General features: G+C 42.0%; 1 protein-coding gene and 1 pseudogene across 1 annotated transcript in view; both read right to left on the reverse strand.

Moving 5' to 3' along the window:
• On the reverse strand, positions 628–1,560 carry OR5W7P (olfactory receptor family 5 subfamily W member 7, pseudogene; annotated as a pseudogene).
• Positions 17,329–25,520, reverse strand: part of CLIC6 (chloride intracellular channel 6) — a 55,536-nt gene continuing 47,344 nt past the window's right edge. The window contains exon 6 of the mRNA XM_002684585.7: positions 17,329–17,719. Coding sequence (XP_002684631.1) covers positions 17,558–17,719 — 162 coding nt within the window. The 3' untranslated portion in view covers positions 17,329–17,557. The remainder of the gene's footprint in view (positions 17,720–25,520) is intronic.

Here is a 25,520-nt window from a genome sequence, read left to right on the forward strand (position 1 = left end):
AGTCATGAAACAAAGATTTTGTAAAATCAGCAAAAATCTCAACATATTTACATTCCGAAGGGATAACTGGATGTTTTCTACACTATTTGGCTTTTAGTTTTTAAATAAAAATGATGTTAGGATTATGTGTATGTACAGGGAAGCCTGACTTGTATGGACACAGTGACTGACCAACAGTGACTGACCAACAGCAAGGCTTTTTATATTATGTCATAATTACAGTCTGTTAGAAATAATTTTAATAATTATTTAATTGACAGTGGTCACTTCCATTATATGGCAAGATTCATTAGTAGAAAAGCAGATGGAGTCACGATGAAATAAGCCCACATAGAGTGCAACAGCAACTTAGAAAACACAAACTTTCGGAAAATTTAAAAAATTAACACATATAAAGACTGAAGAAACACAAATTTGACAAATAAAGAGTCTGAAAATTTTCCACAAATAAGGAGTATTAAACAGAAGTTTAAGATATAAAATGAAACCTGTGGCATTTAGGAAATCATACATATTGCTAGGAAGATAGTACAAATACAAACAGAATCATACAACATTAGTCAAACCAATTTTGATTTTCATATATTATTGTGTAACATTGGGAGGAAAATGTATACGAGCAAATTTTCAATGGAACCATTTTATATTTTTACATTTCATCAGAGCCTCTTTCACATCTTTGTTCCGTAGGCTGTAAATCAGAGAATTTAACATGGGAAATCACAAGGGTATAGAACAAGGAGGTCATTTTGTCTTCGTCTAGAGAGTAGGAAGTACTTGGCCTGAAATACATGAAGAGCAGAGTTCCCCGGAAAATTGCCAAAGCAGTTAGGTGGGAGGTGCAGGTGGAGAAAGCCTTGAACCTCCCCTCAGCAGAGTGGATCTTTACCACTGGTAGGCTGATATAACAGTAAAACACAAAATGACCTGAGAGGGTGATCAGTTCAATGAAGCCAAAAATGATAAATATCACTAATTCATTGACCTGTGTATCTGAGCAAGATAGCAAGAGGAGAGGAGGAACATCACAGAAAAAATGGCTAATTTCATTTGACCCACAGAAACATAAGCGGAAAGTTAATATTGTATTTATCGAAGCATCCATAATTCCCACCATATACACCCCAGCCATCAGCAGGGAGCACACCTTGCCAGACATCTTGACTGTATGAAGCAAGGGGTTGCTAATAGCCATGTACCAATTGTAGGCCATGATCGCCAACAGTAGACACTCAGAATCTGCAAAGGTACAGAAGATCAGGAATTGTAGAGCACAGCCATAGAAGGGGATTGATTTGTTCTTAATGAGGAAGCCTGCCAGCATCCTGGGTCATGGCTGTGGAATAGCAGAGGTCACTGAAGGAGAAGTGGCTGAGGAAAAGTACGTGGATGTGTGCAGCTGGGGGTCTGTTCTAACTAAAATGATCATCCCGAGATTTGCAACAAGAATAATGAGATAAACAACTAGAACGTGGTAAATAGAGTCACTTTGATTATAGGGCTACTACTAATTCCCAAGAGAAGGAATTCTTTCAAGGAAGTGCAATTTTCCCCATCCATTCTTCTTTATTCTTCTTGTAAAAATGCTCCAGAAATGACTGAAACAATGACATGTCAATGTTTTTACTCTTTTTGAGACAAAATATTATCTGTAAATCAGATAAAATTAATTCCAGTACATTTTATTCTGAGAAAATAGCCCATACAAATTTCCCCACGATTTGATTTTAAAAGGTTAAGTGTGGGATAGGAGTTTTGAGAAAGTCTGACTCTAAATTTGGATGTCACCTATGATGTATGTGACTAGTTGGAACCTTCACTTGCTTTATTTCAGCAATCAGTTCTTTACTGAAACCTCATTGCATGTCAAACATAATATGAAAGTAACACTTTAATTAAAGACGAGGTTGGAGTATTCAACCTTATATTTTAAAGATACCTATCCAACTAGGAATACAAGTGATTACACTTCTTGAGTACTTAAGAATCATAATGTGTTTATTTGTTCTTTTGCTTGTTCAATTGCTAAGACGTGTCTGGCTCTTTCAACTCAATGTTGAAGCCTACCAGGCTCCTCTGTCCATGGGATTTACCAGGCAAGGACACAGGAGTGGGTTGCCATTTCCTTCTCCAGGGCGTCTTCCCGAATCAGGGCGTCTTCCCCATCTGCTGAACTGCAGGCGAATTCCTTACCACTGAGCCACCTGGGGAGCCCAGTTTGCTCATTATTGTGTATTAAATAATGACAGAATGAACTTATCTCTGATTTTGAAAGAATGAACAATATGGTATTATTGTCTCTGCTCTACTTTTTAGTGTAGATATTGAGCATTCAATATATTTTAGTAAAATTATCTCTAGAAATATTTTACTGCTTTGACACATTATTATTACTCACGTGCAGGAGCAGTCTGCTATCAAAGGACATATCTTTTGACCAGATAAAGAAAAATTCTAGAAACAAGAAACTTTAGCTAATGCATTTTCATCCCTTTTGATCTTAACCCTGCTTGTTCATTAAAAATAGATGGGACAAAAGTGGCAAACATATATTTGATATAAGCTTCTATTTGTGTGTATGTTTATATGTATGTGCACGTGAGTGCTTGTGTGTGCATGCACTCTGTTGATATGACATTTGGAGTATGAATGATGAACTGATTTTGCTTTAGATTTGAGTAAATATGATATGTGGTTCTTATGGATTGAATTTGCACAAATTATTAATAGTATTAGTATTGTAATAAGTCATTATGCACAGCAGCAAAGAATTTGGCTGCAATGCAGGAGACACAGGTTCAATCTGGGGCTCAGGAAGATCCCCCGGAGAAGGAAATAGCAACCCACTCTAGTATTCTTGTCGAAAAAATCCTATGGACAGAGGAGACTGTTGGGCTACAGTCTTTGCAGTCACAAAGAGTCAGACATGACTGAGTAATTGAGCACACACAACATGAACAATATGACACTTTTTACTGTTAAAATATTCAAAAAAATCTTATATCTTTGTTATACCTTTTCACAGTGCTTAAAAAAAAATCCAACTTTTCCCCTTAATTTTAAGATATACATATGTAAAATTGTTTCCTAATCAAAATAAATCTGATTTGTCCTGCTTTAATAAGAAATACAATGGGGGACAGATGTATACCCATGGCTGATTCATGTCAGTGTATGGCAAAACCACCACAATATTGTAAAGTAATTAGCCTCCAATTAAAGTTAATAAATTAATTTTAAAAATAAATACAATGTTTTTTTTCCATTAGATTACAGATAATTAACCAAAGAAAATAAATAAATAAAGTGTTCATTTACAAGTCTCTAAGTATTTGATTCCTTAGTTTTTGAAATCTTATTCTTCATTCTTCAAATGTGGCAACTCAGAAACCTACCTGCGATGAGCAAGTTCTCCTGAGCTTGCCTCTGGCAGGTGAACAATATAGACAGATCACACTTAATTTTTACTTAGTGACAGTTGGGAGTTAAATCTCTAAGGCACTTGCCCTCACTTTTCTGTGTTATGCAAGCATGAGATTAATTAGATTTCTAGTTTTGTATTTTCCCCCATGAATGCTGTAACTTTAGAAAATGCCAAACTTTAATTCTTCACACTTGAAGAAAATTGATCGTATCAGGACGGTTAAATGATTTTTTAGTATGATTTATTGTGACCCCAAGTCTACATCATCTTCCTCCTGTCAAATAAGACATATAATGAAACTCAAATGGACTCTCTACTTATTTTATCTGTTATTATTTCTTTTGCTAAATTTATGAAATTAATAGATTTATTAAATATAGTGATTATTTATTAATTTGTTTACCCTTAATTATTTTCAATGTTTCTTTACTGCTGAAACAATTTCCTTCACCTTCCTACTTTGGAATATAACAGTTTTTCAATGGTATGTTACTAACCAATACCTTCTTATCCTCATAAACTGTCTGTGATTTCATTTCTGAAGTCACATGTTATCCAACAAGATTTCAATTATTTGTATAATTTCACACATATAAAATCATTTATTTTTTTTCTCTAAATGGATTCTGCAGGAAGAAAAAAAGTGAATTTCTAGATCCAGTTCTAAACTAATTTGATTCATCAGAACACCATTGAAATCCTCAGTTACTTAGTTTCTTTGATGATCTTACACCAGAGGTTTATATTCAGTTTATAATTATGGTGGTATTAAAGAGTTATCATGTTTCATCTTATAGTTTGCACTGTTTAGCAAATCAAAACCAAAATATTTTTATAAATAAAGATATTGATGAAGTGATGTGCATTTAAGTTCCCTTAACAATCATTTTGTTAACCTCTACATCAAAGGGTAATACAAAAATAGATGTTCAGAGACATATATGGTACTCAAGTGGTAAACTAATAGCTGAAGGTAGGGCAGGTTTCTGTATATGACTTTTATTCTGCAACTCTGTTGAATTTATTGATGGGTCCTAATAGTTTTCTTTTTTGCCGATGTCTTTAGGATTTTCTACACACTGTATCAAGAATCTTCAAGTAATGGTGTGTGTGTGTGTGTTTGTGCTCAGTTGTGTCCGACTCTTTGCAAACCCATGGACTGTAGCCCGCCAGGTTCCTCTGTCCATGGGATTCTCCAGGCAAGAATACTGGAATGGGCTGCCATTTCCTTCTCCAGGTCAGGTAATGACCAGTTCAGTTCAGTCGTTCAGTCGTGTCCGACTCTTGGCGACCCCATGAATCGCAGCACACCAGGCCTCCCTGTCCATCACCAACTCCCGGAGTTCACCCAAACTCATGTCCATCAAGTTGGTGATAACCATCCAGCCATCTCATCCTCTGTCATCCCCTTCTCCTCCTGCCTCCAATCCCTCCCAGCATCAGGGTCTTTTCCAATGAGTCAACTCTTCACATGAGGTAGCCAAAGGATTGGAGTTTCAGCTTTAGCATCATTCCTTCCAAAGAACACCCAGGACTGATCTCCTTTAGAATAGACTGGTTGGATCTCCTTGCAGTCCAAGGGACTCTCAAGAGTCTTCTCCAACACCACAGTTCAAAATCATCAATTCTTCAGCACTCAGCTTTCTTCACAGTCCAACTCTCACATCCATACATGGCCACTGGAAAAACCATAGCCTTGACTAGACGAACCTTTGTTGGCAAAGTAATGTCTCTGCTTTTGAATATGCTATCTAGGTTGGTCATAACTTGCCTTCCAAAGAGTAAGCATCTTTTAATTTCATGGCTGCAATCACCATCTGCAGTGATTTTGGAGCCCCAAAAAAATAGTCTGACACTGTTTCCACTGTTTCCCCATCTATTTCCCATGAAGTGATGGGACCAGATGCCATGATCTTCATTTTCTGAATGTTGAGCTTTAAGCCAACTTTTTCACTCTCCACTTTTACTTTCATCAAGAAGCTTTTTAGTTCCTCTTCACTTTCTGCCATAAGGGTGGTGTCATCTGCATATCTGAGGTTACCGATATTGCTCCCGGCAATCTTGATTCCAGCTTGTGCTTCTTCCAGCCCAGCATTTCTCATGATGTACTCTGCATATAAGTTAAATAAGCAGGGTACAATATACAACCTTGACGTACTCCTTTTCCTATTTGGAACCAGTCTGTTGTTCCATGTCCAGTTACCCATTTAAAAAAAATGCAGAATGAAATAGTAGTTTAATGGGTCCAGCTTGATGGCATTAGGATTCCTGAAACACATGCTAACTATCTTATGATTGCCACTTTCATCCAAGGTCTAACTGACCTAGAGATATCACATATTCTATTGTTATGAATATGCTTAAAGAGAAAAAAAAACAGGCACACCAATATAATTGGCTATTGCCTTGATAGGTTCATACTAATGTAGCTACAGAATGTGGTAGCAGGAATAGACAAGAAAGATTATTCTGTCTAACCCCATCTTTTAGCAGAGTAGACACTATGTCCCCAAGAGAAAAAGTGATTTGTTGGAGGTCACATTGCTAGTGAGCTGAAATACAAATTCAGACCCAATTCCATTATTGTTTCTTCAGTTCACAGAATGCTGAAGAAGATGACTTCAAACTAGGTTAAGTTTGCTGCCTCTTAAGATCAAGCCACACACATTGATGTAGTGAGTACTAATACACACAGCAGAATTATCACACATACACAGGCACAGATATACACACTATATTTTCATACTTTAAAAACGTCATCCAAATAGTCTTTAGAAAATTACATTATACTTGACCGGACAGAACATTGAGTGTTTACTGCTTGATAATTTTCTTAAAATTAAACACAAACAGAACCAACAAATCCTATTAAAGCAGTCTTTAAAGAAAAGAGTTTAAAAAAAACAAGGGTAAAGAGGTTAAGGGATGTCTCTTTATCTTAAACATATATGTGAAAGATAGTCATTGAATCTAATTTTATGCAACACAAAAGGTTTAATTTTATAAACATAAATATGTTAAGTATGTTTTTATTAAAGTAAATTGAGTGTGGAAGGAGTTGGACTGTAATTAATTTCCTGATATGTGAAATATTCTATGAACAGAAAATATATTATCTGGAATATAAAATAAAATATTTTAGAGTAATATATACTTTTGTGTTAAAACTCAATTCAATCAGTAATTGAAAGCAAATAACCTGCTGATAATTATGTTTTAATGTGTTGCTTTATTCTTATGATATTTTAAAGTACATAATATTCAGCACTCTTTATGCCTAACGAGATATATAGAATTAGAAAAGAAATTAAATTGAAAACCTTGTATAACTCATTATCCCATCCTCCTGGAATCAGAAAAGAGTGACTCCATGTTCATTTTTGATGATGTAAAATAAAATGAGTGGTCATGACAACCTGATATAATGTTATGTTTTTCATAAATGGATTACTGCTAATTTATTACTGTGAGAACAACCTTAGTACTTAATTTAGTGTTACAAAGTGAGGATTACTTAATATCCATCTACTTGGCAATCACCACTACTTAAACTGTTAAGAATACAGTTCCTGTTTATTTCACAAATACACAGAGAGTGAATATAAGTACTCACAAATGGAATACTAATGCAAATACTACTTTTTCCCCCACTGAACACAAATTTTTTAATAACCATTCCTTTACAACTGCAACTGTATTAACCAGGTTTTTTTTTTTCTTTCCCCTAATTTTAAGAAGAATAATGCTATGAGCACACGAAAATGGGGCAAAAATGGAAACAGTGGTAGAGTTTATTTTCTTGGGCTCCAAAATCAGTGTGGACAATGAATAAAGTATGAAACTAAAATATGCTTGCTTCTTGGAAGAAAAGCTATGACAAACCCACAAAGTGAAAGTAAAGTGAAGTCACTCAGTCGTGTCTGTCTCTGTGTGACCCCATGGACTGCAGCCCACCAGGCTCCCCCATCCCTGGGATTTTCCAGGCAAGAGTACTAGAGTGGGTTGCCATTTCCTTCTTCAGGGATCAAACCCAGGAATCAAACCCAGGTCTCCCTCATACTAGACAGACGGTCTAGACAGTATGTTAAAAAGCAGAGACTTCACTTTGTCGACAAAGGTCTGTACAGTCAAGGCTGTAGTTTTTCCAGAAGCCACGTATGGATGTGACAGTTGGACTATAAAGAAAGTTGAGTACCAAATTGATGCTTTAGAAATGTGGTGCTGAAGAAGAGTCTTCTCTTGTGTTGTTGGAAGAGGGTGTTTTGCTATAACCAGTGCATTTTCTTGGCAAAACTCTATTAGTCTTTGCCCTGCTTCATTCCGTATTCCAAGGCCAAATTTGCCTTTTACTCCAGGTGTTTCTTGACTTCCTACTTTTGCATTCCAGTCCCCTTTAATGAAAAGGACATCTTTTTTGGGTGTTAGTTCTAAAAGGTCCTGTAGGTCTTCATGGAACCGTTCAACTTCAGCTTCTTCAGCATTACTGGTTGGGGCATAGACTTGGATTACTGTGATATTGAATGGTTTGCCTTGGAAACGAACAGAGATCATTCTGTCGTTTTTGAGATTCCATCCAAGTACTGCATTTCGAACTCTTTTGTTGACCACGATGGCCACTCCATTTCTTCTGAGGGATTCCTGCCCACAGTAGTAGATATAATGTTCATCTGAGTTAAATTCACCCATTCCAGTCCATCTTAGTTCGCTGATTCCTAGAATGTTGACGTTCACTCTTGCCATCTCTTGTTTGACCACTTCCAATTTGCCTTGATTCACGGACCTGACATTGTAGGTTCCTATGCAAAATCTACAACTGGGTATTGTTTTTGCTTTGGCTCCATCCCTTCATTCTTTATGGAGTTATTTCTTCACTGATGTCCAGTAGCATATTGGGCACCTACTGACCTGGGGAGTTCCTCTTTCAGTATCCTATCATTTTGCCTTTTCATACTGTTCATGGGGTTCCCAAGGCAAGAATACTGAAGTGGTTTTCCATTCCCTTCTCCAGTGGACCACATTCTGTCAAACCTCTCCACCATGACCCGCCTGTCTTGGGTGGCTCCACAGGGCATGGCTTAGTTTCACTGAGTTAGACAAGGCTGTGGTCCATGTGATTAGATTGACTAGTTTTCTGTGAGTATGGTTTCAGTGTGTCTTCCCTCTGATGCCCTCTCACAACACCTACCATCTTACTTGGGTTTCTCTTACCTTGAACATGGATTAGCTCCTCTCGGCTGCTCCTGCGCCATCGCAGCCTGGCACTCTCGGCTGCCACCCGGACCTTGGACGTGGGGTAGCTCCTCTCCGCCACGCTTCTGCTGGGTCAGTTGCAGCCGGCATTTTACTTCACGGTCCGTCACAGCCGGCGCGCTTCTCAATGCAACTGCTAGATATTGCTAATTCAGTCAGACCACACAGATATCTTATATTCGGGGGAAAGGCTCCACCAGAAAGCAAATGTTCACCAAAAATCCCTATAAGGCAAGAAGCAAAATGGATCTGAACTTGAAACCCAGATCTGGGGCAAGGGCTGTAGGGAGCATGACACTGGTCTGAGCTGGGGGGCAGTTCCCAAGCATTATGACTGGTACTTAACCACCTTCCTGGCTCAGGGTTTACAAGTCAATAGTTGGAAAGGACCTGGAAGATTATGTCATCCAATCCCTGCCTTTGACAGATAAGGAAATGGAGGTGCAGGGAGGTTAAATGCCTTTCCCCAAGTCCCGCATCCAGAATTAGCAGGGGCAGGACCAAAACTCAAGACTTTCAACAATTTCCCACCTTGTCACCTCTGCTTTAGAGCAAATCGACCATGGTGTTGCCTGTTGGTTAAATTGCCATCTCTCTCAAAATAGACCTGTCTCTGTCTGCACAAAGGTCCATCTAGTCAAAGCTATGGCTTCTCCAGTAGTCATGTACGGATGTGAGAGTTGGACCGTAAAGAAAGCTGAGTACTGAAGAATTGATGCTTTCGAACTGTGGTGTTGGACTCTTGAGAGTCCCTTGGACTGCAAGGAGATCAAACCAGTCCATCCTAAAGGAGATCAGTCCTGAATATTCATTGGAAGGAATGATGCTGAAGCTGAAGCTCCAATACTTTGGCCACCTGATGCAAAGAGCTGACTCATTGGAAAAGACGCTGGGAAAGGATTGAAGGCAGGAGGAGAAGGGGATGACAGAAGATGAGATGGTTGGGTGGCATCACCGACTCTATGGACATGAGTTTGAGCAAGTTCTGGGAGTTGGTGATGGACAGAGAAGCCTGGCGTGCTGCAGTCCGTGGGCTCTCAAAGAGTTGGTCACGACTGAGTGACTGCACCGCACTGCACTGTCTGTATCTGGCTCTCTTTCTCAGCTGGGAGAGTGACATCAGCTCTCCCGAGAAGCCCAACTGCCTCTCTGCTTAGCTGTGCCATCAGCTTTAGAGTACCTAAGCCATGACGACATGGCTCAGCCATTCTGAGATCCAAAACTCACCAGGTGGATAGGTTTCCTGTGGCAGAAGTCAGAATACTGCCAAGTGGGTGGCTTAGAAGAGCAGATGGAAATGTATTCTCTGAAGGTTGAAAATCTGAAATCAAGGTGTGGGCAGAGCCATGCTCCCTCTGAAGGTTTTATGGAGAGACCCCTCCTTGCCTCTTCTGGCTTCTAGGTGTCTCCAGCCATCTTTGATTTCCCCTGGCTTGTTGCAAACCCTCTACAGCATCTTCCTTCATCTTCACATGGCCTCCCTTCTGCATCTTCTTCTCCTCTTAAAATAACATTAGCCACTTTGGATTTAGAGCTCTTCCTAATCCAATATGACCTGATCGTAATGTAAGTAATTACATCTACAAAGAATCTATTTCCAAGTAAGTTTGAGTTCCGAGACCCTGAGTGGACCAGTTTGGAGAGGTCACCATTCAACCACTGGGTGAATAGTACACTGGGCTTCCCTTGTGGCTCAGCTGGTAAAGAATCCACCTGCAATGCAGGAGACCTGGGTTCAATCCCTGGGTTGGGAAGATCCCCTGGAGAAGGGAAAGGCTACCTACTCCAGTATTCTGGCCTGGAGAATTCCATGGATTGTATAGTCCATGGGGTCGCAAAGAGTCAGACATGATTGAGACTTTCAGTTTCAATTTTCCTGTGGCTGGCTCAGCCAACTGCACTGAGTGTAGAGCATACGCTACTGTATTGAGTATGGGCAATCCCCTCCATCCTCCTCCCCCTCACCCCTCCCCTACACCAGGACTGTGTAACCCAGGACCCAAACATTGAGCAGTTAATGCTGGAAATAACTTCTGAGACCATCTGACCTGTGGCTGTTAATCTCTGTTGCATAAGAGAATCTTCCCAGGAGAGTTTTGAAAACACCAATGTCCAAGCTCAAACCCAGAGATTCTGATTCAGTTGATCTGAGGCATGCTTTGGGCATTTATAATAATCAAGGCTACTCAGTTGATTCTAATATGCTGTCAAGGTTGAAACCCACCAATCAAGCCCACCACTTAGTTTTCAGATGAGAGACTTGAGGCAGACAAACCTTAGCCACTCCCCTCTGCTTCCCAATCCCATCCATTCATTGCTACTGTCCAGCTTCTGATTCTCTGACTGGAACGTCTCACTCTATCCAGATTGTACAAGGCCCCCAGAGTTGACAGAACAATATCACCATGGTGGCCAGCATGCCCACTCATGAGAGTGTGTGTGTGCATGCTAAGTCTCTTCAGTCATGTCGGACTCTGAGACCCCATGGACTATAGTCCACCAGGCTCCTCTGTCCATGGGATTCCCTAGATAAGAATACTGGAGTGGGTTGCCATGCCCTCCTCCAAGGGATCTTCCCAAACCAGGAATCAAACTCAAGTCTCTTATGTCTCCTGCACTGGCAGCCGGGTTCTTTACCACTAGTGCCACCTGGAAGAGAATCCAGTAAAGCCCCTCAAGGACCATGAGGCAAGATGGCAGCCACCTTGCTGTGGTCACCATATCCACCTCAATTTCCAATGCACACCCATGACCTATGGAACCACAAACTGGCCCAGGCTTTGTAAAGTGCTACCCAAATGCACTTGGTCACTCTATTATATCATTCGTGGTAGCATCACCTCAGGAACCTGGTAAAAGTGTGCACTTTGCCCACTCACCCATTTGCTTCCTATTACACATGTTCTTAGGCATCTTTCTGGTGCTGTTCTATTTTGTCATTATCACTGCACAGTTTATAAAAGCAAGACACATTTTTCTTACTTCTTTTTAATTTTTGTATATTCTGGTATCACACCCAATACAACAAATTCTTTTTCCCTTGCTTTAGCCAGAAAAAAAAAGCCAAAATACACACCAAAATGGCCAGCTCAACACCTGAACCACCACCAAATAACCCTAAGATTTTCTTTCAAACAGCACTCTCTTTTGGGACCAGAGCTGCAAACAAAAGTTGAACAATTATGATGGAGGCAAAACAGGTTCTACTGCTCTGTCTCTCCTAGAATTCTAGGCATCTCCCTAATCCATTTCTCCTTCCTCTTGTCTCCAATCTTGAGGGAGCCCAAGATCAGCAGGAAAAGGAACCCCACAAACAGCCTCTACACCTTTGCCTTGTCAAAGATTTAAAAATCAGGAAGCAAATAACCTTAGTAGAATAACCTGTGTGCTCCTTTTGCTTCTTTTAAGTGTAGTCCACACTGTTGGGAAATTATGTGCAAGTGTTTCAGAGACTCCAATGTACCTTTCAAATACTTTGGCATATGGTATGACCAGAAACAGGGCTTTCCAGGTGGCACTAGTTGTAAAGAACCTGCCTGCCAAGGCAGGAGTCATAAGAGATGCAGGTTTGATCCCAGGGTTGGGAAGATCCCCTGGAGGAAAGCATGGCAACCACTTCAGTATTCTTGCCTGGAGAATTCCACAGACAGAGGAGCCTGGCGAGTTGCAGTCTTAGGGTCGCAGAGCTGGACACAACTGAAGCAACTTAGCACACACGCACATGACCAGAAACAGCCAGATGGGACAACACTGCCCAGGGCTCAGCAGCAGGTCTAGGCTCTGGGCCTCCCCCCAGGTCACAAACCTCAATCCTGGGCATTTTGTGTTTGTGAAAGTCACTCAGTCATGTCTGACTCTTTGTGACCCCATGGATTGTAGCCTGCCTGGCTCCTCTGTCCATTGAATTCTCCGGGCCAGAATATTAAAGTGGGTAGTCATCATTCCCTTCTTCAGGGGATCTTTCCAACCCAGGGATCAAACTCAAGTCTCCCACATTGCAGGCAGATTCTTTACTGTTTGAGTTACCAGGGAAGCCCTAGTTGCAGCTAAACTCAGTTTTTGTGTCAGTTCTGTGGGTTTCCAGAAAGAATTCAGAACTATAACGTGAACAAACATCCTCTAACTGATCCACCTTAAGTAGCCAGGGTTTTGTGAATTACATGTTCTTAGGACAATGCACACCTTGGTTCTCTTAACTGTAAAAGAAAGATTGTTTTTTTTTCCCAAAGCCTAATAGTGAGCCCCTGGAGGTGGGGAAGGAGACCTGGGTGGAATGTTGCCAAGAGTGTGTTTCTGGTCAATTATCTGGTCAGGGAAGGAAGGAACCTGGACCTCACTGTACAGGTTGTGTGTGTGTGCACATATGTGGGTACATGAGTGAATGAGTGTGTGTGACTGTATTGCATGAGTAAGTATGCTTGTGTGTGTCTATGGGGACGTGTGTGAATGTTTGTGTGTTTGTTTTGCAGGAAGGGGGATCCCTTTCAGGGCATGAGAGTGGGCTCTCATTTGCATTTCTGAGTCTAACACTCAGAAATGAATTGTCCAAGGAGAACACATGTGCTGACTAAGCAAGAGATTTTATTGGGAAGGGGTGCTCCAGTGGAGAGCAGCAGGGTAAGGGAACCCAGAACTGCGCTGCCACATGGCTTGCAGTCTCGGGTTTTATGGTGATGGGATTAGTTTCTGGGTTGTCTTTGGCCAATCATTCTGACTCAGAGTCCTTCCTGGAGGTGCACACATTGCTCAGCCAACATGGATACCAGTGAAAAGGATTCTAGTAGGTGGTCAGACATGTGGCATTTCCTTTGACCCTGCCTGAATTCTTCCGATGGGTGGTGGCTTATTAGTTCTGTGTTCCTCACCAGGACGTCCTCTCATAAAATATCTCAATCAGATGGTTACTGTGGTACCTGGTCAAGGGGGATGGTTTCAGTCAGTGTGTTTCTCCTAACATTTGAACAGGTGTGAAAGAGTTCTGTGACCATGCTGTGTGCATGAATGTATGTGAGTGTGTATGTACATGTGTGTGTGTGTGTATGTGCATTTGTGTCTGTCTGTGGGGGCTTGGGCATATACTCAATTCCTGGGGATAGTCCTGTAGTTCACAGGTAACCTGTTGAGACCTCTGGTCTCAGAAGGTTGGTTCCTGGGCTAAACAGGTTGCACCCCTGTTTGCTGGACCATGCCCAGAAAGTACACCTCTGTGGCACTCATATTCTTTTTCAGCCTACACTTGGAGATTCTGTGTTCAGAAGTAAAGCTAATTTTTTCTGAATCGTCCAGCCTCTTGGGCAACTGAAAGCAAGAACAGAATCTCCTTAGCCCAAGAACCTCCCCAGGATCAGCCTCAAAGGAGAGCTGCTCTCACGACTTTTATTTGCATCCCTGGTGACAGGGTAGAGTCTGCCTGCAATGCAGAAGACCTGTGTTTGACCCTGGGTGGGGAAGGTCCCCTGGAGAAGGAATTGCAACCCACTCTAGTATTCTTGCCTGGAGAATTCCATGGACAGAGGAGCCTGGTGGCCTATAGTCCATGGGGTCACAGAGTTGAACATGACTGAGCAACTAACACACACATATGGTATGTTTGGAAGAACAAATGCATTTAGTTTCAAAAATGCACGCCTGGAGAAGACTTTAAGGCAGGTGAACAACCCTGGGATACTTCTCACCTGCCAGCACAAGAACAGCTTTTGAGGGGCCTGCGAAGTGGGTGTGGGGTCCCTGGGAGGGGAAGGCTGCCAGGAACCAAGAGATTTCCAACTACACTTAAAAATGGAGCTACCCGCAAGACCTGTATGTCAGCCACCTGGGCAAGGACAGGCGATGTGCATTTTTTCAGACCTCTTTAAGGCTCTGTTAAAATGTCTTTGCATGTCACAATTCTAATACAGATAATTTCTAATTTAACTAATGATAACCAGTCAATCCTAAAGGAAGTCAACCCTGAACATTCATTGGAAGGACTAATGCTGAAGCTGAAGCTCCAATATTTTGGCCACCTGATACAAAGAGCCAACTCATTGGAAAAGACCCTGATGCTGGGAAAGATTGAGGGCAGGAGAAGAGGGAGGCAAAGGATGAGTCAGTTGGATGGTGTCACCGACTCAATAGACATGAGCTTGAGCAAGCTCTGGGAGCTGGTGAAGGACAGGGGAGCCTGGTGTGCTGCAGTCCATGGGGTCACAGATTCAGACACGACTTAGTGACTGAACAACAACAGCAATACTTTCTAGTTCAAAGATGCTCTTGCAATTTTCCTATTATTATTTCTTTGACCACACTGCATGTGGGATGCCAGTTCCCCAACCAGGGATGGAATCTGCATGCCCTGCAGTAAAAGCACAGTGTTAACTACTCGACCACCAGGGAAGTCACACTCTCATCATTTTAAAGGAAGCCCACTTCAGATCACTTTCTCAGTGGAGGGTCCCCTTCTAAAGTTTCTGTAAGCATTAACTCCTATCCCATCTTATCTAACATTATTATTATTACTTTGGCTGTCCTGTGTCATTTTGAGGTGCATGGGCTTCTCCAGTTGTGGCACTCTGGCTCAGTAGTTGTGTTGCATGGGTCTAGTTGCCTGGCAGCTTGTGGGATCTTAGCTCCCCAATCAGGGATCAAACCCGTGTCCCCTGTATTGGAAGGCAGCCTCTTAACCACTGGACCACCAGGGAAATCCGATCCTACCTTTTTATTTTAAAAAATAGTGTAATGTAGGGTTATCCCTAGGATAATGTTGGTCCTGGTCATTTTAGTGGTGTCCTGGGGCAAATCACATCTTGTGACTGACTTCCCGTCTTTCTCCATCAGGCAAGGATCGGGTGAAGCAATACATACATACACATACACACACACACACACACACACTGTCTCAGTGGAGGATGCAAAGTAAAATAAGGAAAAATTAAAGATATTGGTTCCAAATAAATATTTTCATAATTTGTTTAATTTCTAAGGCACAAAGGGTTTTCGTAGATCGCTTTAACCTCTAAAAATACAAACTTGGCACTAGTAACATCAGGTAGTCAATTCATTTACTAAATTTATTTTTTTTTTCATTTACTAAATTTAAATGTAACATGGTAAAACTCATCTTCAGAATCTGATTCCTAAACAGATGTGAAACAGGAATCACCAGGACTCATGCCAGAGACAACTTCCTAAAATAAATGGCTAACAAAGCAAGTGGACGGCTGGGAGTTTGGCTGCCCCTGGTTAAACCACAGCATCCAGTACGAGGGAAGAGAAAGTGGCCATCGTATGAAGGCTTTGTTCCTCTTACTAGACATCTTTTTCTAAATCCCAGAAACCTCAGAATGCTGTCTCCAACTCCACAAGCGAGTTTTCTGGAAGGTGTGTGCCAATGTCAAAAGGACACAGCCTGGCGGATAACGCTGGAACCCTGGGAGTCTAGATGAGCATGGAAGGAGTCTCCCATTCTGTCCTCCAAGCCTTGAGTAGGAACCCAGCCCCCACACACGGCTGCCGCCATGAGGCTGGCTCAGGGGTGGGGGAGGGGAAGGCATAGATGAACCAGAACACTCTTTTGACTCAGTACTTTCCACTTCCTCCCCATCTTGCCTATTTACCACAACTGCCCAAGATGAGTCACCAAGAATTTAATCTCCCTGGATTTTCCCTGCCCGACCTTGAAATGATGCTAGAGAGCGCAAAGATCCAGCAGGATACAGGCCAGCCCAACACGACATCATGGCCGAAGAGGTGCAGTGTTACGCCATCTGAAGAACCGAGATGTGCTTGGTCAAAGTTGAAACAGGGGGCAAGGAGATTCTGCAACACAGATGATGTTAAGAGTCCTCCCGCAGGCCTGGTGTCTGAGAGGGAGGGAGCAAGAGAAGGCCTCTGAAAGGGAGCCAGAAGGAGAGACAAAGAGAGGCACCCTCCTCTGTGCCTTCCCTGGAATCAGGGACAGAGGCATCATGGAGACAGGAACAAGGTAGGCGGCGGTGGGGCCCTCCCACAGTTTCCGGTCCCCGCCACCCTCCCACTGCTGCCGGTCCCCGCTGGTCTTCGTAGGTCCTCACGTCTCTGTGGACCCTGAGGTTCTCCATCCCTCTGAAACTTGGCCACAAGCGTTCACTCGAGGTCTGTGGTGCCGAATCTCTGTTTTAGGTCCTCTAGGGCTGACCATCAAGGTATTACCAAGGGGGGCAGTCCCTTCACCAGTCCTTGAAAATAAACTAACACAATACCACAGAGGCAGGAAATTATATGTGGTGTGAATGCATGTGTGTCAAAGAGTCTGAAGACTCGGAAGATACTCACCGATACACTATCAGTAGTTATCTAAGTGTAGTGAAATTCTAGGTGACTTTTGTCTTTCTTTTTATACCTTCTGACTTTGTTTCAAGTATTAAGATAAGCGAGTATCACTTTGTAATTATAAAAATTATTTTGTTCTAAAAAAGTTGAACTACCATTTTAGAGCAGAAAAATAGGTTATGCATGATTATGAAAACTATCAGAGAAAAACACATTTTTTAAAAAATAAAGGAGGTTAATAATAAATAAGGTTTGAATCCAAACCTTATTTGCTTTGAAACGTAAACTGCACAACACATGCCCTAAATATCATGGATTACAAGGTCCCAGAATGCCAAAGATATAAATGAACATAAACCAGACAATTGGAGTGTATAACAACAGATACTGGTATTATTCAGATACACAAGTGAGCTGACAAATTACAAGGCTAGGAATCATTTCCTGTTGAGTGGATCATGCTATGGTATCCCCATTGCTAAAGTATGGGCATTATTTTGCAAAGAATGGTTACTGGGAGGAAAACACAAAGGAGACACTCTTTTCATAGTCTAGCTCACATAGCTGAGAAATGAGACAGAAAACAGCCCAGGTTCACTTCATTCTTTTGGCAACATCTGAATATGCGTGTTCAATCTCCTGGTCGGCAGGACATGTGTTTGTGAATTCATCCCGAGCATATGCATTGTTCAAGTACCTCCAGATGCCAGTCATTTCAGAAGGAAATTCAAAATCTCTGTATCTCTTGGCCACGATCTGAAAATGAAAAGGAAACAGTCAAGAAGGGAAAACCCACAAACATAGGCAGTTTCTTCAGACAATCCATTCTTCTGAGGCGTGTACTATATTCTTTCTCAAGTTCCCATGTCATTCTACAGCCTTTCAAGCTGCCCAAATTGCGATGAGTTTGCAGGGGGCACACTGAGTGTGGGACTCAAAACACAGGTGCTACACAACTGTGCCCACCCATTCATCACAGATGGTCCTCGTGACCCGCTGGTATGAATTTGCTCTATTGTCTAGTCGCTCAGTCATGTCCAGCTCTTTTGTGACCCCATGGACTGTGGCCCACCAGGCTCCTCTGTCCATGAGATTTCCCTGGCAAGAATACTGGAGTGGGCCACCATTTCCTTCTTTAGGGGATCTTCCTGACCCAGAGATTGAACCCAAATCTCCTGCACTAGCAGGCAGATTCTTTACCATCTGAGCCACCAGGGAAGCCCTGAGCTTGCTCTGTAATCTGGTGGATTTCTCTTTGTGCTTCTAGTAGTTTTCTCTCCCTGTGTTCTGCTGCTGAGTTATTTGGTGCCTAAAGATTCAGATGGCTCAGATGATAAAGAGTCTGCCTGCAATACAGAAGACCCAGGCTCAATCCCTGGGTCAGGAAGATCCCCTGGAGAAGGAAATGGCAACTCTTTCCATTATTCTTGCCTAGAGAATCCCATAAACAGAGTAGACAACTCATGGGATCGCATAGATTCGGACATGACTAAGCAACTAACAATTTCACTTTCAAGGGTTCGGGATGGATTTTCAGTTTAGATTGTGCTAGGATCACTTTGTAGTGCCCTCTCTTTTTCCAATTTGCTGAGCCTCACCTCCTGAAACCCCAAGCAACCATGTATGTTACACCTGTGGATTTCCATCATTCTGCCCAAGAGTATCATTTCACTGTGGGTCTACCGTGTGCAGAGGGCAGATTCATGAACTGAAAAATCCTTATCCTCAAGGAAACAGTGGATATAAGGATGGGGTAGCTGAGAATGAATATCATGAAAACACAGTGGTGTGAGATGTCTCCTCTGGCTGGAGGGTGTCACTGGGAATTCATCACAAAGGACAGTGTATCCTCTTTGCAGATGGTATGGGTTCCCTGCGGTTGCCTTAATAAAGCACTACAGTCATGGGTGGCTTAAACAACAGAAATGTCTTCTCCCACAGTCTGGGAGGCCCAGAGTCCAAGATCATGGTGTTAGCAGGGCCAGGTTCCCTCTGAAGCCTCCGGCGAAGGATCTGTTCCAGGTGTCTCCCTGTCTCTGGCTCATGGGAGTACAGCTCCAGTCTTCACCTGGCATTTTCCCTGTGTTGGCATCTCTGGATCCAAACTCCCTTTTATAGGAACATCTGTCATGTTGGATTAGGGGCCCACTCCACTGCTCCTAATCAATTAACATGACCTCATCTTAACTAATTACATCTGCAAAAACTCTATTTCTAAATAAGGTCAGTTTTGAGATATTGGGAGTTAGGAGTTGGGTCTAACTTAGATACGAATTTGGGGGGACAAATATTTGGAAAGCTATGACAAACCTAGACAGTTTACTAAAAACCAGAGACATCCCTTTGCCAACAAATGTGCATCTAGTCAAAGCTGTGGTTTTTCCAGTAGTCATGTATGGATGTGAGAGTTGGACCGTAAAGAAGGCTGAGCACCAAAGAATTGATGCTTTTGAACTATGGTACTGGAGAAGACTCTTGAGAGTCCCTTGGACTGCAAGATCAAACCAGTCAATCCTAAAGGAAATGAACCCCGAATATTCATTAGGAGAACTGATACTAAAGTTCCAATACTTTGACCACGTGATGCAAAGAGCCGACTCAATGGAAAAGACCCTGATGCTGGGAAAGATTGAAGGCAGGAGGAAAAGGGGACGACAGAGGATGAGATGGTTGGATGGCATCACCGACTCAATGGACATAAGTTTGAGCAAGCTCTGGGAGTTGGTGCTGGACAGGGAAGCCTGGCATTCTGTAGTCCATGGGGTCCCAAAGAGTCAGACACTACTGAGCAACTGAACAACAATACTTGGAAGGACTAATATTTCCCATTGTATTGCCTCCTGGGATGTTTGGATGACAAGAGCATGGAATTTGTCACCAGTTAGAAGATCTTAATGACTTATTTCTCAGATTTTGGAAGCTGCGAGCTAATGATGCAGCAAGACAGGACCACATAACTTTCCAAAGAACCTCCTAAATTAATATCTTTTACTTGAATTCAATCTTACTAGATGCATTGGAGAAGGAAATGGCAACCCACTCCAGTGTTCTTGCCTGGAGAATCCCAGGGACAGAGGAGCCTGGTGGGCTGCCGTCTATGGGGTCGCACAAAGTCAGACACGACTGAAGCGACTTAGCAGCAGCAGCAGCAAGAGATTACTGTCAAGACTCCTGCTTTTCTTTTATTTGCATTTGCCTGCTTTTGCTTTACCCAAACATTCTGGGTAAATTTATTACATATGTGCCTCTCATAAATGTAAACTTGTTTTATATCCTATCTTACTAATGTTATACTTTGTTTTCCAACTTCCTGTAAATATTTTTGCATTTGTGTATGTGTGCACTTCCCTCTCTGGTGGTTTGGAAGGTTTATGGTCTGTTTTAACTCTTCCAGTGGTGGTGGTTGTTTAGTTGCTAAGTCATGTCTGACTCTTTGTGGCTGCATGGACGATAACCTGCCAGGCTCCTCTGTTCATGGGATTTCCTAGGCAAGAATACTGGAGTGGGTCTGGTGGTTTCCTATATAACTTAAAAAAATAGGAATTCTTTATTTCCTCACTATCAACTATTCTTTGACTGATCTCTACTTACTCCTGACAATAAGCAAGGAAATTAGTATACTTACATTTCTTTTCATTTCTGATCTATTATACTCCTTCCAATGGTGTGAAAATAGAAGTTTACTATATTTGATTCAGTCCTGTATCTGTAATTCCCATTGCTCTTGAGTTTTAGTTCTGGTTTCAGATCTAAAGAGGTTCTATGTCTATCACTAATCCTTTTATACCACACACCTTCTCTGTTCCTGGATTCTTATTTTATCCTTTTTTATTATGTCATCATATAGAAATTTTATTTTTACAAAATGGCTCAGGGATGCTTATTCCATCAAGACCAGAAGTCTAGGTGAAAGCAACAATTTACTTGGATATAAAATTCTTACATCACACATCCTTTCCTTTAATCCTTTAACTATTGGCTGTGCTGGGTCTTTGCTGCGGCACGCATTTTCTCTAGTTGTGGTGCATGGGCTTAGTTGCCCCAAAGCATATGTGCTCTTAATTTTCCGACCAGGCATAGAACTTGCATCCCCTGCACTGGAAGGCAGATTCTTAACCACTAGGCCACCAGGGAAGTCCCCAATCCCTTAACTATTAAACCACTGTTTTCTGGCTTTTAATGTGATCCTAGAATCCCACGGAGAAGAGAATGGCAACCCACTCCAGTATTCTTTTCCTTTTTTAATTAATTTATTTTTTTAATCAAAGGATAAATGTTTACAGAATTTTGTTGTTTTCTGTCAAACCTCAATATGAATCAGCCATCAGTTCAGTTCAGTTGCTCAGTCCTGTCCGACTTTTTGCGACTCCATGAACTGCAGCACACCAGGCCTCCCTGTCCATCACCAACTCCCAGAGTTTACCCAAACTCATGTCCATTCAGTGATGCCATCTAAGCATCGCATCCTCTGTTGTCCCCTTCTCCTCCTGCCTTCAATCTTTCCCAACATCAGGGTCTTTTCAAATGAGTCAGCTCTTTGCATCAGGTGGCCAAAATATTGGAGTTTCAGCTTCAACATCAGTCCTTCCAATGAACACTCAGGACTGATCTCCTTTAGGATGGATTGGTTGGATCTCCTTGCAGTCCAAGGGACTCTCAAGAGTCTTCTCCAACACCACAGTTCAAAAGCATCAATTCTTCTGAGCTCAGCTTTCTTTATAGTCCAACTCTCACATCCATAAATGACCACCGAGAAAACCATAGCCTTGACTAGATGGACCTTTGTTGACAAAGTAATGTCTCTGCTTTTTAATATGCTGTCTAGGTTGGTCATAACTTTGCTTACAAGGAGTAAGTGTCTTTTAATTTATTGCCATAGGTATGCATATATCCCCTCCCTTTTGAACCTCCCTCCCATCTCCTGCCCCATCCCACTCCTCTAGGTTGATACAGAGCCCCTGTTTGAGTTTTCTGAGACATACAGCAAATTCCCATTGGCTATCTATTTTACATAGGGTAATATAAGTTTCCATGTTACCCTTTCCATACATCTCACCTTCTCCTCCCCCTCCCATGTCTGTAAGTCTATTCTCTATGTCTGTTTCTCCATTGCTGCCCTGTAAATAAATTCTTCAGTACCAGGATTCCATATATATGCATTAGAATACAATATTTATCTTTCTATTTCTGACTTACTTCACTCTGTAAAATAGGTTCTAGGTTCATCCACCTCATGAGGACTGACTCAAATGTATTCATTTATGGCTGAGTAATATTCCATTGTGTATATGTACCACAACTTCTTTATCCATTCATCTGTCGATGGACATCTAGGTTGTTTTCATGCTCTAGGTATTACAAATAGTGCTGCATTGAACAATGGGATACATGTGTCTTTTTTGATTTTGGTTTCCTGAGGGTATATGTATAGGAGTGGGATTGGAAGAAGCACAAGCTGGAATCAAGATTGCCAGGAGAAATATCAATAACCTCAGATATGCAGATGACACCACCCTTATAGCAGAAAGTGAAGAGGAACTAAAAAGCCTCTTGATGAAGGTGAAAGTGGAGAGTGAAAAAGTTGGCTTAAAGCTCAACATTCAGAAAACGAAGATCATGGCATCTGGTCCCATCACTTCATGGGAAATAGACGGGGAAACAGTGGAAACAGTGTCAGACTTTATTTTTGGGCTCCAAAATCACTGCAGATGGTGACTGCAGCCATGAAATGAAAAGACGCTTACTCCTTGGAAGGCAAGTTATGACCAACCTAGATAGCATATTCAAAAGCAGAGACATTACTTTGCCAACAAAGGTTCGTCTAGTCAAGGCTATGGTTTTTCCTGTGATCATGTATGGATGTGAGAGTTGGACTGTGAAGAAAGCTGAGTGCTGAAGAACTGATGATTTTGAACTGTGGTGCTGGAGAAGACTCTTGAGAGTCCCTTGGACTGCAAGGAGATCCAACCAGTCTATTCTAAAGGAGATCAGCCCTGGGTGTTCTTTGGAAGGAATGATGCTAAAGCTGAAACTCCAGTACTTTGGCCACCTCATGCGAAGAGTTGACTCATTGGAAAAGACTCTGATGCTAGGAGGGATTGGGGGCAGGGGGATAAGGGGACGACAGAGGTTGAGATGGCTGGATGGCATCCCCGACTCGATGGACGTGAGTCTGAGTGAACTCCGGGAGTTGGTGATGGACAGGGAGGCCTGGCGTCCTGCAATTCATGGGGTCACAAAGAGTGAGACACGACTGAGTGACTGAACTGAACTCATGGTGCTTTTATTCCTAGTTTTTTTAAGGAATCTCCATACCATCTTCCACAGTGGCTATACCAGTTCATATTCCCACCAACAGTACAAGAGTGTTCCCTTCTCTCCACACCCTCTTCAGCATTTATTGTTTATAGACTTTTTGATGATGGCCATTCTGACCTGTGTGGTGTGATACTTCATTGTAGTTTTGATTTGCATTTCTCTGATAATGAGCAATATTGAGCATCTTTTCATGTGTTTGTTAGCCATCTATATGCCTTCTTTGGAGAAATGTCAGTTTAGGTCTTTTCCCACTTTTTGACTGGCTTGTTTGTTTCTCTGGTATTGAGTTGTATGAGCTGCTTATATATTTTGGAAATTAATCCTTTTTCAATTGTTTCATTTGCTATTAGTTTCTCCCATTCTGAGGGTTGTCTTTTCACCTTGCTTATAGCTTTCTTTGCTGTGAAAAGCTTTTAAGTTTAATAAGATCTCACTTGTTTACTTTTGTTTTTATTTCTATTACTCTAGGAGGTGAGTCATAGAGGATCTTCCTTTGATTTATGTCAGTGCCACTCCAGTATTCTTGCCTGGAGAATTCCAGAGGAGCCTGACAGGGCGTTGCACAGAGTCAAACACGACTGAGCTGCTAACACTGTCACCTCAGTTTAGAGACATATGAGGCTAGTCTGAATTTCTTTGTTGGGTAGGTGCACTTACCTTTTATTATTACTATTATCATCATCATCTGGGCACCCAAAGGGGTTTTTTTTTTATCATCAAAGTTCAAATATAATTTACCAGCTATATCACAGTGTGTTGACTGTCCAGGACAATATTTTTCTAATCATGGATGGCTATTTAAAGTCAATGTTCAGGTCATCCTTTAATTCAAAACACTTTACCTCTGAGTCTTCTTTTGCCTCTTTTTTTCTTTCCTGTTCTTTTTCCTGGAGGTTCACCTTTACCTCTTGCTTCTTCTCCATTCGATTTGAGATCATTTCCTCATGCTGTCTTCCAAATCCTTGATGGACTTCTGCAATGTCATTTTCCACCTCTTGCTACTCCTAATACAACTTCTAAACAATTTCTGAAATTGTTTTGTCTTTAAGGTTTTTTTCAGTTCCACCAGTTTCATTTTCATCCTCTTTATGAGATTATATTTTTTGACACTTTGTTACTTGTCTTCGAGCACTTTCTCCAAAGGTTCATGTGTTATGCTGAGTAGCTCAGTCATGTCCAACTCTTTTGAGACCCCATGGAGTGTAGCCCGCCAGGCTTCTCTGTCTATGGGATTTTTCACCTAAGAATACTGGAATGAGTTGTTATTTCCTACTCCAGGGCATCTTCCCAACTCAGGGATCAAACCCACATCTCCTGTGTCTTCTGCATTGCACTTGGGTTTTTTACCCACTAAGCCATAGGGAAGGATTCATATTCTCTTTCATTTCTTTGAGGCTGTAGAGAAGTATCTGTCTGAAAAGTTCAAATACTTTTCAGTTACTGAAACCAATCTTAACCAGAGAGGTGTTTCTCATCTGCCTTTTTCTCTTTTGTTCTATTTAACCCTTCCCCCTCTTCTCTGTGATCATCTCTATCCACATAGAGGTCCCACTTAGATTCCTCTTGGTTACTAACCATCCTTTAATGGGCAGACCCGTTGGACCTACTATTTGCTTAAAAACAAGGTGGAGAGCAATGGGAGGAAGGCCAGGCAACAGGCAGACCAATTTGGATATTTATCCTCAAACACCTGTTCATCAAGGGGCTTCCCTGGTGGCTCAAATGATAAAGAAACTGCCTGCATTGCAGAAGACCCAGGTTCAACTCCTGGTCAGGAAGATTTCCTGGAGAAGAAAATGACAGCCCACTCCAACAGTCTTGCCTGGAGAATTCCGTGGACGGAGGAGCCTGGTGGGCTAGATTCCATGGGTGGCAGAATCAGACACAACTGAGCGACTAACACTCTAACTTTTTTCACCTGCTCTTCAAACACTGCTCTATACTCTGCCCCAGGGACACATGAGGGTTTAGTGCCTCCTCCACTCTGAAGCTCATGGATTAGGAGGAGGTCGCCCTGGCTAAAAGTGATGCTGAGGTCATCTACAGTCTCTCTTCTGAGTGATTCCAAGCTTATTTCTTTTCTCTGCTCAGCAGTCACAAAGCAGAATGCCTCTTTCCTTCTCTCCTCCCCTCCATCTCCCCTCCCTGTTCCTTTGGCTCAGGGGACAGTGGCAGAACACACAGATGACACCTCTGAACAGTTTCACCTTCAGCTCTGCCTCCACAGAGATCTCATCTC

The sequence above is a fragment of the Bos taurus genome, chromosome 1, assembly GCF_002263795.3.
Source record: "Bos taurus isolate L1 Dominette 01449 registration number 42190680 breed Hereford chromosome 1, ARS-UCD2.0, whole genome shotgun sequence".
Lineage (NCBI taxonomy): Eukaryota > Metazoa > Chordata > Mammalia > Artiodactyla > Bovidae > Bos > Bos taurus.